Source organism: Semicossyphus pulcher, unplaced genomic scaffold (assembly GCF_022749685.1).
Source record: "Semicossyphus pulcher isolate SPU_LCO1_2020_fin unplaced genomic scaffold, fSemPul1.0.p SCAF_13, whole genome shotgun sequence".
Lineage (NCBI taxonomy): Eukaryota > Metazoa > Chordata > Actinopteri > Labriformes > Labridae > Semicossyphus > Semicossyphus pulcher.
Genome location: NW_027211637.1, coordinates 14,027,973 through 14,043,732, shown reverse-complemented (window position 1 = coordinate 14,043,732; position 15,760 = coordinate 14,027,973). Strand labels below are relative to the sequence as shown.

The 15,760-nt window shown below is 42.6% G+C and overlaps 1 protein-coding gene across 4 annotated transcripts in view; it reads left to right on the top strand.

The window, feature by feature from the left end:
• The window catches only part of casz1 (castor zinc finger 1), a 72,310-nt gene that overhangs the window by 40,950 nt on the left and 15,600 nt on the right, over positions 1-15,760 (top strand). For 2 of the 4 annotated variants that reach the window (XM_069660643.1, XM_069660641.1), the window contains exons 2-6: positions 593-1,144; positions 6,236-7,136; positions 8,774-8,839; positions 11,489-11,579; positions 14,119-14,283. In XM_069660643.1, the coding sequence (XP_069516744.1) occupies positions 593-1,144; positions 6,236-7,136; positions 8,774-8,839; positions 11,489-11,579; positions 14,119-14,283 (1,775 nt within the window). Of the gene's footprint in view, positions 1-592; positions 1,145-6,235; positions 7,137-8,773; positions 8,840-11,488; positions 11,586-14,118; positions 14,284-15,760 lie in introns of all 4 variants that reach the window. The other 2 variants (XM_069660642.1, XM_069660640.1) reach the window with 1 other exon arrangement.

The following is a 15,760-nucleotide window of genomic DNA, read 5'->3' as shown; positions in this document are numbered from 1 at the left end:
AGTGCTCAGCATTTTCACGACACATCTTGACAGCTTTAATACTGTGCAGCCCCCCACTCAGTGGCAGGACCACAGCCTCTTGAGGTGAGAGTGAAGATAACATTTCACGGTGTCTCTATAGCGCTGTCATGTGAAGGATTATGTAGCCGTGTATCTGCTGCTTGTAGTACCGTAGGGGGTCTGATATCTATCGGCCTGCGATTTCAGCTGCCTGCACTTTTTTTTCTCCTTTTTTTTTCCACCCATGTGTTAAACTCTGCGCTGACCGAAGAGGTGTGACTTAGAAAGATATGTACAGTATCTCTGTCTGTCCTTCCAGTCTTGTGCTGTTATTGTTAAGTGCCTTTGGGTGTTATTAATAGCAGCAGTCCTTGTTGTTCTATGTAGTTTTTCCATTGTGACGAAAGTTAGTGACATGTAAAAGTTGGCTTAAACTTTGTTTCCGGTTCAACTCGCCTGGTTCTTTTTTAAACCTGCTTATTGATTGGAAAATGTTATTATTAGATGTTACATATTTATTACAGCGCAACATAGCATATTTGGTACTCTGAAAAACTTTAACTTATCTTGCATCTGTTCTTGTTTCCTTCAGCTGAAAGGAGTTTATGCACTGAAACGACCTCAGGAAAATCCAAGATGGCCGCCAAAAGAAAAGGTGGCCTAAAACTCAATGCTATCTGTGCCAAGCTGAGCCGCCAGGTGGTGTTCGACAGCAGCTCCCAGAACGCAGAGGGAGACCAGAGCGTAGCAGAAAACAGCGAGCGTGGCAGTTCCCACTACGATGACAGCGAGACCAACTTCCCCGAGAGCCTGAGCCTAAATCAGAGCCTAGAGGAGGACCAGAAGAGACGCGAGGCCATCGAGAAGTGGGTCAACGGCGAGTACGGCGATGAGCCACCAGCTCCTGAGGATGAACAGGAGCATGAACTCAAAGTCAGCAATGACGAAGACGGCCCTCCCGAGGGCGTGTACATGGTACAGCCCAAAGGCTGCAGCGATGACGAAGAAGAGGCTGAGCCAGCGGCGGGGTCTCAAGATGGCAGTTTCCATGACGACAAAGAACCTGAAGAAAGGCCTTCAAAGGAAGACACCTACATGCCGCCAAGTGAGGCCCAGAGTCGCCAAGCACCTTTCTCCTCTCCAGGTACAGTTTGGCTCTCTGCCCTCCAATCAGGTGTCTAATTTATACTCGACCATTTTCATTCATCTTAAACCAAACGCTACCTTTGGTCTTCAAAACATTCAACTCCATAGTATTAAGAGGAGGAGGCTCAGACAGAGGGTGGGTGACATTGCCACATCCACATAAGCTTAAGTGTGCCCATTATTGGAAAAGAGGCTCTAGAGTTACATTAAGAATAGCCAGTGACATTATTACCCTAAAGACAGATTCAACTGGCAGGCCAGAGGGGGAAAACAGGAACTTGTCAGTGTGTGTGGTTAACTCTACAAGAAATTCATAAATGGAGTAGGCTTACAACGTGAGGCAGTTTATGCACTCTCCCAGCAGCTGTGGGCCAAGAGCGCATAGCAGGACCAGGCTAAGCTTCATATTACACCCAGGATTACATATTGAGTCTTTGATTTTCCCTAAGCTCACTAAACTTAGCCTCTGCTTCAAGCTCCTCTATTTCATGGTGTTGTAGTCTGCCGTGGAGGAGTTTTTTTTCACAGTTGTCAAATCCACAAGATCAGATGAGATAAAACCAGAAATGGGGAAGTTTTATTGCACTGCCATATCATACTTAAGTATGTTATTATCCTCTTACAAACACTAGTGGCTCCATGTATTTATCATTAGCAGACAACATATTTTAATATATTCTTCGATACTATGTGCTCTTGTAAATGACTCATAATAACCTCTGTTTAATTGTGACATGATGTTCCCTCGGTATAATTCACTGATTATCAAACAGATAAAGCTGGCACAGACTTTCAACAGCCATTCTAAAGTAGTAATAGTGAGCGTTAACAGCACAAACAATCTTTTAAGAAAGTACCGTTAACAGTTATATGCTTTGTGACCCTTGAAACCACGCGCAGTCTCACTATGGGAGAGATTGTAAAGCAAAAGCTGAAACACAGAGCTGTAAAAAGAAAAAAAAAAAAAAGGTAGCTCGGTTATATGAATAGATAAAAACATTTTCACAGACAGACAGAGAAAAAAAAACAGCAATTTGCAGGTGAGACCGGTTGTTGCGGTAGAAAAACAAGTTTTGTTTTGTGCTTGCTCACATCAGTTTAACAGTTTTTTTGGTCTTTCATCTAGGTTTAGGTATCCACCTCAGTGTCGAGTACACATGCTCTTTTTGTCTTCATTTCTTTTTTGTTTTCACTCACTGCACAGCAGCAGCTCTGGCCACACAGTGAATTGGGGGCAGGGGCTTCTCAGAAAATGAAGCAGGTTTCATATCGGAGCCAAAAGAAAAAAAAGCTTTGTGGTTTTAATTAGTCATTTTGTGTTTATTTCATGGCCTTGAAAAAGCCTGTCTGTAAATATGTATTACTGTTGTGTAGCAGGCCTACACCTTTCCCTCCACTGGCTCCATCACTACTTTACATCTCACAACAAAGCCAGTGTTTGAAGACTGCGGGGAGAGCATACTGCATCAGTTGCAAATCTTGTCTTTAGAGTGTTTTTTTTTTTCAGAGTTGCTCTTTGTTGATTGTAACTAGGGCATCTATATTGCCATGTTTCTGCTCAGCACACAATTAAAACATTTTTTTCCCCCTCTCTCTCTCTCGCCGCTGTCTTTCAAAGGCTGATGCGGAGTGCACGTAATTATGCATATAAACATAGTGGCTTAATTATCTCTCACAACATCAGTGACAATGTAATTAACAAACATTGCAAGATCAATGAGAGAAACTGCGACCTTCAAAACATTTAACTCCTCACATTGAGGCATCGTGCGGATTTCCTATCAGTGCAAAACCCCAGAATACTTTTCCTAGATAATTTAGATGTCGCATTAGAGCCCTCATAAGCAAGTCAATGGAAAAGCCAATGAATAAAAACTATGAAAGCAATGACAGAGATGCTCATAGCGATGGATCAAACGGGGTTGACCATGACTTCCATTTGCAATTCTGGGTTCACTGTAAAAGGTTATTGTTCATTTCAAGCTGTTTCAAAGCCCTCTCTATTTACTGCCTGTTAATTAACTAACCAAACAGAGAGCAAGTTTGAAGCTCCGTACAGTTTTGTGTGTGTCAAATTAGTCCAAACAAATTCACATAATGTCATTTATTCAAAGCAACTCTTTATCAGGATACCACTGTCCATTTAAACAAAGCGCACTTAAACTAATTCACTGACATGAGCGCAAATTGCTTTTTAAAACTCTATTTAAACGATTGTTTCATATAAAATAATCCCACTATTCAAAACTTTCTCTAAATGTTATTAACACTTTTTTTTTTTGGTTTACATTGTGCACGTGTGGTTCAAAACTGACACCCTATGGAGGGTATTCAACTCTAGATTAGTCCATATATAGCCACTAGAATGCACCTTTATCATCAGCAACACCTCTGCCTCTCAGTCCTGCGAGCAGTGAAGCAATGGCACCATGTTTGGTCAGCCAAAAGGAGATAGAATACCCATCTGTTATCATATCTGGGAGGGTAAATGTAGCCTAATTGCCTCAAATATAGACAAGGCAGGTCTGCGTCCTGTGTTGGGGTTTGCTTGCGTTAAGTGTCAAGATTAGGAACCGTTCTTTGTAGATTTCCTCGTGACACCAGAGAGAGTACAGAAGGAATGTCAGATGTGTTAGAGACCAGGAGGAAAATGATGCTAATCAAAAGAAAAAAGAGGTTTATTTATATTCTTTAATGCCATGTGTGGTGGAATTAGTGGGTGGATCAATCTCGACTTAACCCATACAGGTTCCCACCTGGTGTCACATGCCTTCATTAAGAGGCAGCCAGATAGAAAAGTCATTTATATGGTGTTTAAGAAAGGTTATCTCCTGTCAGTGACAGTCATAATCCTTTCAAGTTCAATCATTTGCCTTTCATTGATAGCACGTCACGTGGCTCCACTGAGGAACACAGACTCCACTATTTTTTTTTTTTTATAAGTGACGATAATGACCTAAGCAATAATGATAATAAAAAACTTCTTCTGCGCTCAATTGATCCTCAAAAATTATAGAAGTGATACCTACTCCAAAACATCTCTCAGTAGACGCTGGGAACATTTTTGTTCTTCTAAACTAACTCCCATCCAGTGTTAGGTACACCTTTCTCTTTTTAAATATCACTTCTCACTTAGTAAAATGTAGTTCCCTATTTTAAATCATTCCGGTGTGGGGGGGTCGGCCCTAACTTTAGAGCTATATGATATACTGTGACCTGAGATGCCCTCATAAATACAGTAGCTGTAAAATCCCATCAACCACTAAAGTTATCAGCACCTAAATGACATGAGAGAATGTTTGGCTACATTTAAAATGGATATGTTCAGATGTTTTTCATGTTATATTCTATAATTAATCAAAGAGCTCAAGGGAAAACAAAACTTAAGTGCTGCACACTGGTATGTACAGTATGTCCCTCTGTGGTTTCAGTACATGTGAAAACACGGTAGATTCGATCAAATGATATGTGGCTAACGTCCAGGTATTTCCTCTCAAAATACCTGATCTATTTCTCTTAAATTTTTCATGCCCTTTCGATCCTCCAGATCCTCTTTCATACTGATCCACCGCTCACAGGAGCAACCCCGACACACTGAATGGAAATTTGGGGATTATTTTACATGCTGCGCAGGAGATGTGAAAAGCAGGGCACGGCGACTGATTTAGCAATAAGTGAGACATTTGAGACAAGAGCAGAAATATTTGTGGATTAGTTACCGGGTGGTAGCTGGTATTACGTCTCGCCAGCTCATCCGTGTTCTGGTGATAAAAAAAAGAAGCAATAAACCAAATTTGTAAAAAACAGTTTTGTCCCCTGGTTCTGTCACTGCGCCAAGGAGGAGTTAAGAAGGCCAAAGCTTTTACACGACCCAGGTGAATTATCATCTGGTATCCTGCCTCACATGCAAACTGACACAACCAGGGCTTTTTAACAAGTGAGTTGAATCAGCAAACACAACTGTGCAGGGAGAGTTCTCCCTCACTGTTTTTCTCATGTTTTCTCTTCTCTGCGCCTTTTCCTCTCATGCTCCTCTTCGTGATGCAGAACTTTGTCCCCCCACTGCTTTCAGGCCCAATCATTATTCCCTTTTCCCCACTCTCTGACCCCTTGCACTAACCTGGATGAAAGTTAATGGGCCAGAATTAATCTCCACATAATGCAATTAAACTATACATTGACTATATTTCGCCCATGTCCTTGGGGAAGTTGTCCAATTTAATGGACTCTTAAAATGAAAGTGATGTTTCACTTCACAAATGTGTAAAGAGAGGAAAGAAGGAAAGGATTTGTTCCTTTGACTCTTGAAGGTGACACAATAATCTAATTTTCCAATACCTCACACGAAGCTCTTTTGGGTGATTTTATGAACGGCAATTAACATACCATAATTTATCAGTTCATAGTATTTATAATTCTGCAAATTTTAAATAGTTAAACATCCGTTTTCATGTAAAAGACAGTGAGCATACAGTGTCTAGTGTGTCCTTTGGTACAGTCACCCGCAAAGGCTGCAGGACTGACTTATAGTGCAACCAAAACAGGAAGAGCGCCGCCTCAGACTGCCTGTTTGTAGACACATAAATGCACAGACATGTACAGATGCTGTCGGAGCTTGCAGTGCAGAATCACTTTTCCTGTTGTGACTTTACTACTGTTCTGAATGACAGCTTCACATCAATCATAAACATTGTTCAGAAAAATAGATTGACTATAATGCAGTAGGTTGGCAGGCTCCCATTACCACAACTTGTTTTTCAGCATGTTTTTCTTCAAATGTTGAGGTTACAAAATGTTGTTTCAGTCATTTGGTTGTTAAAATATATTCTCCACCTGTTACTCAAACCTACTAAGCAAGATGAATCCATTTGTAACTAATATCTCTGACGCCAAACAAATAAATAAACTGCTAAATATAGACTTTCCACTTCAGCCTCAAAGCAGTGCAACACAGTAAGACTGTGTTCATCATTAAATAAACTCTTACTTAAGTAACTTTTTAGCAGCTTCCTGAGGTAAAATCTGAAAGCAGTTAAACACATTATATGTACATATTAAAAGAAGCTCACTTTTTTTTGTCTCTGTACAGGAGAAGCATCTGCCCTGCGAGACTATGCAGCCAACACCATGAATGAATTTTTGGGAATGTTTGGTTATGACGACCAGCAGGTAAGGGATGAGCTGACCAAGAAGATCAGCTTTGAGAAGCTCAAAGCCGCTACCTCAGACCCCTCATCCCTCAGCAGTGAGGAGGCCTCACGGCGCGCCCGCTTCTCCAAGTACGAAGAGTACATACGAAAGCTAAAAGCCGGTGAGACCCTACCTTGGCCCATGCATGCTTCCCCACCCAAACCAGACGACCTCAACTCAAAACTGGCCCAAGACAAGAGCGCTACCATGCTCCAGACCTCGGGGGGCCTCCCAGGGGCTGAGCCGCAGATCTACCCCTCAAGCTTGGACCACAAACAGCCAGGAGGACCTCAACTAGGCACCTCACAGCCACCAAATCCCTCTCACATGCAGAACATAGCTTCCCGAGCCTCAAAGTATGACTTCTTTATTCAGAAGCTGAAGATGGGTGAGAGTCTACAACAGCAGAACGGCAATGCTTACAAACGACCCTCCAAGTACGACTTGGAGAACGTCAAATTTCTCCACCTTTTCAAGCCTGGTGAGGGCAACCCCGACATGGGTGGAGCCATTGCCTTTAAGACTGGCAAAATGGGCCGCCCTTCGAAGTATGACATCAGAACGATTCAGAAGCTGATGCCAGGAACTCCTGAGGCCTCACTGATGCCCAATGTCCTCGCCACAGCACCAGGGAACCCTGGAGCTCCTGGTGTCCCCACCGTAGGCGCAGCTGGGGCCAGCATCGCCCCAGGCCTCACAATGGACCAGGCGGGACACCTCAGCTTCAGCGCCTCTGACTACCTTAAATCCAGCTTTTCCAAGACTGACTCCATCACCACGGGCACCGTGTCCTCCGTTAAGTAAGTCTATTTAAACATTATAAAATATCACATTGTCAGGCTATCCCAAAAACATGCGTTACACCTTTAGCCCGTGATTTCCCACTACTTGTTACGGAAGTCATAATTTTTTTATATTTATATGACAAAATTTAAATTCAAATTTTGGGCAGAGGCCTTACAGAATCTCTTCTATTAATAATTGTGAGATGTGCGGTGGTAGTGTGCACCAAAATAATGCATACTTCTCAAGCTCAGAAGTAAGCTGATAAATCACACAAGTTGTCATTAAATTTCCAAATTAAAGTTTATGAGCAGATTGAAAATATTCCAAGTTCCAGTGGAGCACCTTGGAGCTAATGTGAGGCTCACATACACTTAACTGCTACTGTGAGTCAGTTAGCCTAACGCAAAGGTAATTGCTACCTCCACAGCAGCCAACAGGAATGTAGTGTGAAATAGCGCATAGCGCCCAATAGATCCACGACATGATGAGTTGCGAAGGCACATGAAGTGTTTACTCGCTGTAGCACTCCATGGAGACTGATTTAGCACAGTCATCGCAAAGTGACTGACTTCTTTCGTTTGGCTAGGGTGTAACAACTCTCCCTTTAATTACTTTGGAGCCATGACTAACCTCCCGGCAAGTCACAGGGGCCGACTCTACACTGCCTGACGAGTGCACTTTAAAGGAAGCAAACGAGGGGTTTGGGGAACTAGCCTACAGTCGTGTGCACTACCAGTAGGAAACAGCTCCCAGAGTCTGTTTGATTGGTTTTGACCTTGTCTCTAGTTAGTCAAGACCTATCAAAGACACTGTTCAAGAGCCCTCAGGCACCTCTCCCTCAGGCTTTGGCCTTTGTCAGGTTGGGGCTCAGGGAAGCTGCAAGCTTGGCTAACTGACCCAGACTGGTGCTTGTATACAGGAATGAGAGGGGGTCCTGGAGAGGATGTCTGGCAGCGTATCCTCCCCTCTGGGCCAGATTAACCTCAGGTCATCCCCCTGTGTGGAGCTGCTCACATGGAGCTAAATGCCATTTTTGAAAGGGAGCAAGCAGAACCAATACTGTCAGTCTACAGACGGTACTGCTGCCAGCTTCATGAAGGGAATCACATCATTGGTAACAAAAAGCACTCTGCCTTCCTCAGTACCCATCTGTTATGTGATAAATTCCTCTTGATTTTCTGAATCTGAGTGAGTTGAAACTGCTACTCTGTCAATTAGCGTGATCCATATTCATTTGAAGCTGCAGTGTTGTCTTACATCTTTTTTGAAAATGAGTCCAGACTGATTGGAGACAACCTGACATCAGTATTAGAGCCAAGGCCCTCAGAGACTATCAGAAAAGACCTTTTCAGAGCTTTTCTTCCACATCCCCATTATGCAGTTTTGCATATGAGCACTCACCAAAATACCCCATAAAAGATTAATGTACCTTTGCTCCTTTCATTGGGAGACCATGCATCAAAGTGTGCGCCTTCCATCCCTGATTCATACTGCACATGAAAACCCTGTTATGCTGCAAGAAAATGTATATTGATAGTCCAAAGTTTGGGAGCGGCTTGTAAGTAAATATTGTGTCAGTTTGTTTTTATTAACAACAGGCAGCCCAACCTCACCATTAATCCTGTCTCTTTTGTGTTTGCTGTGGCATTAGGAATGGCCTGCCACCAGATAAACCCGCCAGCGACGACATCAACCTCTACCAGAAATATATTGCCAGGTATGCAAATCCTTCAATGAGCAGCACGGATGAGAAAATATACCCAAAACAGAGACGAACCTTTTTTTAATCCACTGATGGTGTGTTTTATTCAGTGATGTATATCGTAGAGTGGTACGAGGGTGTTCAGTGTGCAGTAAATTGATTAAGAAAAGACTCCAATTTATGTGCTAAGAGGAAGTAGAAGGATGAGGGGTAATGAAAGTGAAATGGTTTGATGGTAGCTTACTGTAACTGGTTGAATAGAAGCTCATGGTGTGTATAGCACTAAAACACTGAGGATAACATGATTCTGTGAAGCTCTGCAGTGTTAGCTGTGACTGACACAGAGAGGATATGAGCTCAGGCCGGGGTCTTCTTGAGTTCTGCCATTTATTGTCGAACACAACAGGAACTGACTGATCTAAAAAGTCAGTCATTCACACCAACAGAGACAAAAACATGAGGGGAGGGGAGGTATCTTGTGTTTCAATGGACACAGAACAATGTCCCCCATTCTGGATTCATTTTGAGCCGACACTAGAAAGGTGATTATCGCTTGTTTGTTTATTCCATTTAAAAAGAGAGAAAAACAGCATTTGAAAAGCCAAAGTGGCTTTGGCGTTAATGATTACTTCTCCAAGCTATAACATGAAGGGCACAAATCAAAGCCTTGGCACTGACAGACACACACATACACACACACGTCCTCTTCTGCACACACATACACACACACACAAAACCCCTTCCTTGGACTGATTACATTTTGCAAGAAGATTTAATTAAGGAATTTTTAATGAGGCTTCTGCTGGCACTGCCAAGAACTGTTTTGATATTTGCGCTGCATAATGCATAAAATTTGTCTAAACATCTCGGCAGTTGATGCACGGGGAGGCTGCAGATAAGCCCAGATACAGTTTCAATTTCCGTGTTGGGGTTGGGAAAAAAAGAGAAAGGATAGAAGAGGAGGGAGGAAAAAATGGAAAAGGAGGGCTCATAAAAAGGGCAAATGTAGCACCGAGAGGGGAGGTAGAAGCGGGGGAAGGGTCCTCTTTGGAGCTGGGGCTAATGAGTGCACACACTAATACTAAAAACCAGCTTTGTAAACGTGTTCGTACCAATCCTTGAAAAAAAAGAGGGGAAAAAAGTTCTTCATCTCCTCAGCACACTACAGTTTGATATTTTAAAGAGCTTCCCTCATAGTGTTTAGCTGCAGTTTCACTCTTTAAATGCTTTCATGCACTCACTATTGCCTCGGCACTTTGATCTGTGTATCTCTATTGTAACTGGAGATGCGCTGCAATCTCTGTATCGTGGCGATATTAATATTTAATCTGCTGCTGAATAGCAGCGGCCCATTAGGCCCCCTGACGCGGCAAGTGGGAATTGTCCAGAGGCAAAGTGATACAGCTGGGCAATGAGAAGAGGGGTGGGCCATAGTCTCAGGGGGACGGGGGGGCTTTGTGTGTTCATAAGTGTAAATGTGTGCATGTGTATGTATGGGAAAGAAGGCTATAGAAAGCACTAATGGTTGGGACATATGTTGGCTTTTTTGTGTGCGCACACGTAGTTCAACTTTCCTAAAAGAGCCATCAAACCTAACCGACGCCCCCTCTACCACCCTCACCATCTTCCAGACAAACACACACACACACATAGACTCACGCAGCCAACTTAAAAAGAGTAGTGGATATGCCGTTCAATTAGCTTAATGAACTCAGCAAAGTGATCTGTAAATGCAGCTCTGGGATAATCCTAACAAGGAAAAAACGGAAAGAGAGATGGAAAAAATATTACTTAGCCCCCTTTTCCCCCTCTCCTCTGCACTAGCAGATGGAGCTCTTGGCAGCAGCAGTGCAAATGTTTATTTGTGTGTTTTCACTGGTAATTGGAGGATTTTAACAGTCATCATCGTCAGACTTATAATCACCACCGTAAAAGTGGCTGTACTGTAGCAAGCAGCCGCCTTTTCTTTTTTTTGTTACCAGCGCCAGACTCAAATCCGTTTTTTGCTCTCCAGATAAGAGTGAAGGGCTTTGTGGTGAAAATATAGACAGAGCTGTTCCTACAGCTCACGATACCTGACCCTTTTCCTCACAGAGGATAAAACTGTGGTTAACCTGAAAGAACTGTGCATTGATTTGACAAGGGTTTTCACAGCATTTAGAAATAAAGCAGTCATTGGGTTCCTGATCCTTGAGTGGGTGTGTGTATGCGCGCCAGGGGAAAGGGTTTCTGTGTAATAAGTGTCTCTTACGGCTGCTTTGGAAATAAATGGAGCTAATTCGGCTGAAATTGGTGTGACAGACGGTTAAATTGTTGCAGCAGGGTGGAAAGCAGAAGTCAGTTTGAAGGTGTTACTTTGAAGGTGAGACGAGCGCATTGCCTTTGAAAACTCCTTCACCTGTTTTATTTTCGCTGTTCCCGGTATTTCAAATAATTCTCCTCACTAATCATTCTTGATTTGCTGCTGATTACTTTTGAGTCACACTGTCGTCTTTGTGAGCGGCTTTATCTCGAAGCGTTTTCATCCCTGTGACTGTTCTTTGTGCGATAAGCTCTGATGTGTTTCCAGGTTGTGAACCAGCCGCGGATGTCTTTTTCTTCACGATTCTGAGTGGCTGTTGAAATGTGTAACTGTTGCACTGTGTGCTACAACTTTGTTTTCAGGTTCTCTGGAAGTCAACACTGTGGACACGTGCACTGTGCGTACCAGTACAGAGAGCATTACCACTGCATGGACCCCGAGTGTAACTACCAGGTGAGCGTGAGTACTTTATCACTTTTTTGAGCATCTCCCAAATACACATGAACAGTTTCTACTGTACGCTTCAAACTGAAACCTAACTGCCTCACAGGTCACATTCTGACAGAACGAGAAAAACAAGACGAATGTCATTGTGTGGCAAAAGTGTTATTACTTTAAATTAGTTCCATTGTAAATCTTTGAAACAATGTTCGGGGACTTAAAGTTAACCATGTTGTGTTACTTCAGGACATGACAAAGGGCATGTGGTGATTCAAACTAGACAAACTGGATAATGTTTTCGTTTCATTTGTAGTCACACCCAGCCAAAGTCTACTTAAATGCAAAGTTTGCTCGCCCTAAAAGGCTTTGTGTGTTTACAAGCGTACAGTTCGCAGGCGTCTTCCAGGCACAGTTGGTCTTTGATGGTTGGCCTTTAATCACAAGGGTTAATTGTAAATATGTTTGAAATATGGCTCTTTTTTATCTATGTGCTCTTTTTTCTAAAGACATCTGCCACTGACGGGGAGCCTGCCTTTAATCCCCTTTCACGTTATTAATCTTGTCCTGGTCCCAGGAGTTGTCATGTGTGGCACAGCAAGGAGAAAAAACACAGAGCAGATCATAACACAGGCCTTGTGTTTGCTGTAGCATATGGCCTGAGAGAGTTAGACAAACACAGGAAGATTTGTCAAAGATGTCAAAAATCCATGCACAGCTAGTGCTGCGTGTGTGCTTTCCTCCCTTTCTCAACAATTCTCTGAATTAAGCCATCTTCAGCTGTAATCTCCTTTGTCTGCTCCCGATCAAGAGAGATTACCGCTCGATAAATATTGTTTATCTGGAGAAAAGCATTGCAGATCCAAGCTTTCATTTTCTGCATGAATCCCACTTCACACACTGATGAGACACATTCTTGGAGGAATACAAAGGAAAATCATTTCATGTCATTATTTAGAGCGTTAGTTCAGGTTATCATGGCAATTTCCACGGTCAGGTCCACATTTCTCTGTTGCTGTTGCGTTGCGTGGAAACACAGATATGCTTTGGAAGCCGGCTCTCTGGGATGTCAATACCCTGAAAAAAACAAGCAGGCAGTGATGAGCAGCCCCTTTCGAAGCGATAACTCATGAAATGTTACATGACACACTCTCCTGGAATATTATCCCACTGCCAGCCTCTGGGCGATTGGCTGAGTCTTAACATTCTCCTTTCATGGGCTTGTACATGAGGGAGAGTGTGCATCTTGCCACACTAGTGGGAATCCTAAAATAAATGTAGCAAGTGGCTCCCAACCTTCATCGCCACTCAACTGAAAATGAGATCTTTTTCCCAGTCAGCTCTCTCCATGGCCTATTTCGGACGCCTTGATGGATCGAATGTACCATGACCGCAGTTCAACTTATCTTCCGGTCATCATTGCCCTCGAAATACCAGAAAGCATGAAAGCCCAGAACTGAGCTGTGGATTCTTTAAAAAGTGATGAATCCAAAGAATTCATCAATTAGATTAAAAAATGTTATCGAACAACGTGTCAAACATCTCAGAAACACGCAGTGGGAAACAGGCCAAGAGCGAGGGAAAGAACAGCTGTGTGAGATCTTAGCTTTTTACTTGTGCGCGAGTGGAACACATGACACAAAGCAATTACCCTACTTTGTACAGCAATTAGTTGCTTTTTAGAATAGTTCTTTCTGATGTTTTCCCCTCAACTGGAGATAAATATGGATTGAAGACAGAACTGTCTCATTGATTTACGCTTCTCCCGTTACAGCTTCTGTAACATCAGCTTAAGCCCAATTACAGCAGATTTGGTTGCTGCAGGTCTCTGTGGAGTGACTTTTCTGTTTTCCCTTCCTGAATGCTCGGTGTGGGAGGGATTTTTTTTCCCCTTATTTATTTATATATTTAGTAATTTAAGAAGGTGGGTCTCTTAGCATATTCACTCATCATTACAGACTACGCCTTCACCAAAAGCGAGTGTTAATGCTTTAATTAAAAATGGAATCATATCTCAGCAAATTGAAAGGGAAAACGTTTTTTTGGTTGGCTTGTTTGTTTGTTTGTTTCTGTTGTCTCCTCTTTTCCCCTGTGCACGTCTGAGAAATCATCTGCATGGAACATAATTTTTCCAGAGCCAGAAACATCAGAACTGTGATCTTGCATGTCAATTGATTCGTCTTAATTAAAAAAATACATTATGGTGAAAGGGAAAAACATAATGTGGAGACAGTGGGTGCACGGGGAGCGTACTTCATGTTCCATGTGGAAGCTTCTCCTGTGCTCAGAAAGTCCCAGAGCCTTTGGTGCTGCATTTGGATAGAACATAACTTTGAGATATGCAAAGTAAATCAATAACCACAGAACGCGTCATCTTTAAAGACGTCTTGGCCCTCTCCATTGCAGTTTCTACAGCGCTCCCCAACTGCCAATTGGCTCCTGCATGTTGCAGCTGCCGCTTCCACAGAGATAAAGTGACTTGTTGCTGATTCTGTGACTGGTTTAAATAAACACCAACCTGTTGCCGTACATTTTTCCCCCTCCCCTTTTGCAGAGGTTTACCAGTAAGCAGGATGTAATCAGGCACTACAACATGCACAAGAAGAGGGACAACTCCCTGCAGCATGGCTTCATGCGCTTCAGCCCTCTGGACGACTGCAGCGTCTACTACCATGGCTGCCACCTCAATGGAAAAAGCACCCATTACCACTGCATGCAGGTACACTACGCAGACTCACAACGCCTCCTCCACATACAAATATAACCACAACAAACCCACAAAAACGTACAGTAGACACGTATGCACACATAGACGGAAACAGAAAAATATCTGCTCATAGCATTACATACAGTACGGATAAGCCACAACTCACTTATGATGATGAGAAAATGTGAATATAATGCTGTGGAAAAATGCATAATTCATCATTCAATTTGCATTCCAGAGCCGCACAACAAACATAGTCAGTAAGCCAGATCACACAAAGTCCGAACAGAGCCTACAGCCTGGTACTTTGTCGACGGAAAACCTTAAAACAACTATTTTATAGCACTGAATTTAAAACAGGAAAAGGTAGGTAAAAAGGAGTTGTACACGGGAGTCTCACAGGTTACCTTCATCTGTAAAATAGAGTTTAACACCATTTTCATTCACACCTAAGTGTCTTCAAAGAACAGTTTGGCCTTACGTGTCCTAAAGTAAATACGGAATGATAAAACAAGTGAGGCTGCTTGTGCTTCCCTCACCTCTCCACTCTCTCGCTCCTTAATTGGCATGGATAAAATTCAGTTAGGTGTTTATATAAACTACACATTTTTCATCTTTTAGTACCAAGCAACCAGTTGAAGATTATTCCCCCTTCAGGATTTGTTTAATTTTTTACATCTGCTTATTTTCAATGTGTCATCGCACCGAGAGCTCTCTCACCGACGAGGCAGCAGCAGCAGCTCAGCAGAGGATGGTTTAAGATGTATTCTTCTTTAAACCTCTCTCCCAGAGTAATTGTTATTGGGATATTTCAGCCCTTGTTTTAACAGTCCCTGAGAATCTGCAGATGTTGGCATCGGTCTCTCTTGATTTAAGGGGGAAAAAAAACAGAGTGGCATTTTTTTCATTGTTTGACTCAATAAGGAGAAGTTGCCCGGTTTGTGCGGGTGAAAAGTGCCAGGCACGATACACAATTGCTGCTTTTAAGTCAAACATTACTTGTTTTTTCCCCTCTGTTGGCCCTGACTACCAGATCATTTAAACTAAGACATATACAGTCACCTTACTCTGTCTGCTTTCCTCTGCCCCCTCCATCTTTGAAATGTGTTCTCAGAGTTACAGTAAGTTTGTGGTGGCTGCATCATCACACTCAAATATGAAAGTCATTTTCTATAAGGCAGCTTTGCCAGGAAGGCACTGAACTTTCAGCTGCCTGCTGTGACCCCTGCCTCTTTCACTCACTTCTTTTTTACAATTGTCACAATAAAAAAAGATGGTTGCCATTTCACACGTTCATTTTTGAACATGTTCTTCTCTGCTGTGCATTAACACAAATCAAATTGTGAATGTGAGAAAACACCCGTCTTCCAGGCCACTAGCATCGTCCTAACCACACTCAGCTCTTGCTCTATAGTTTAGTGTATCACCTCTCTTTAACGTACTGCCTTTTAGAAGTTGGGTTTTTTTTTTCAATCCATTCTTGCAAACT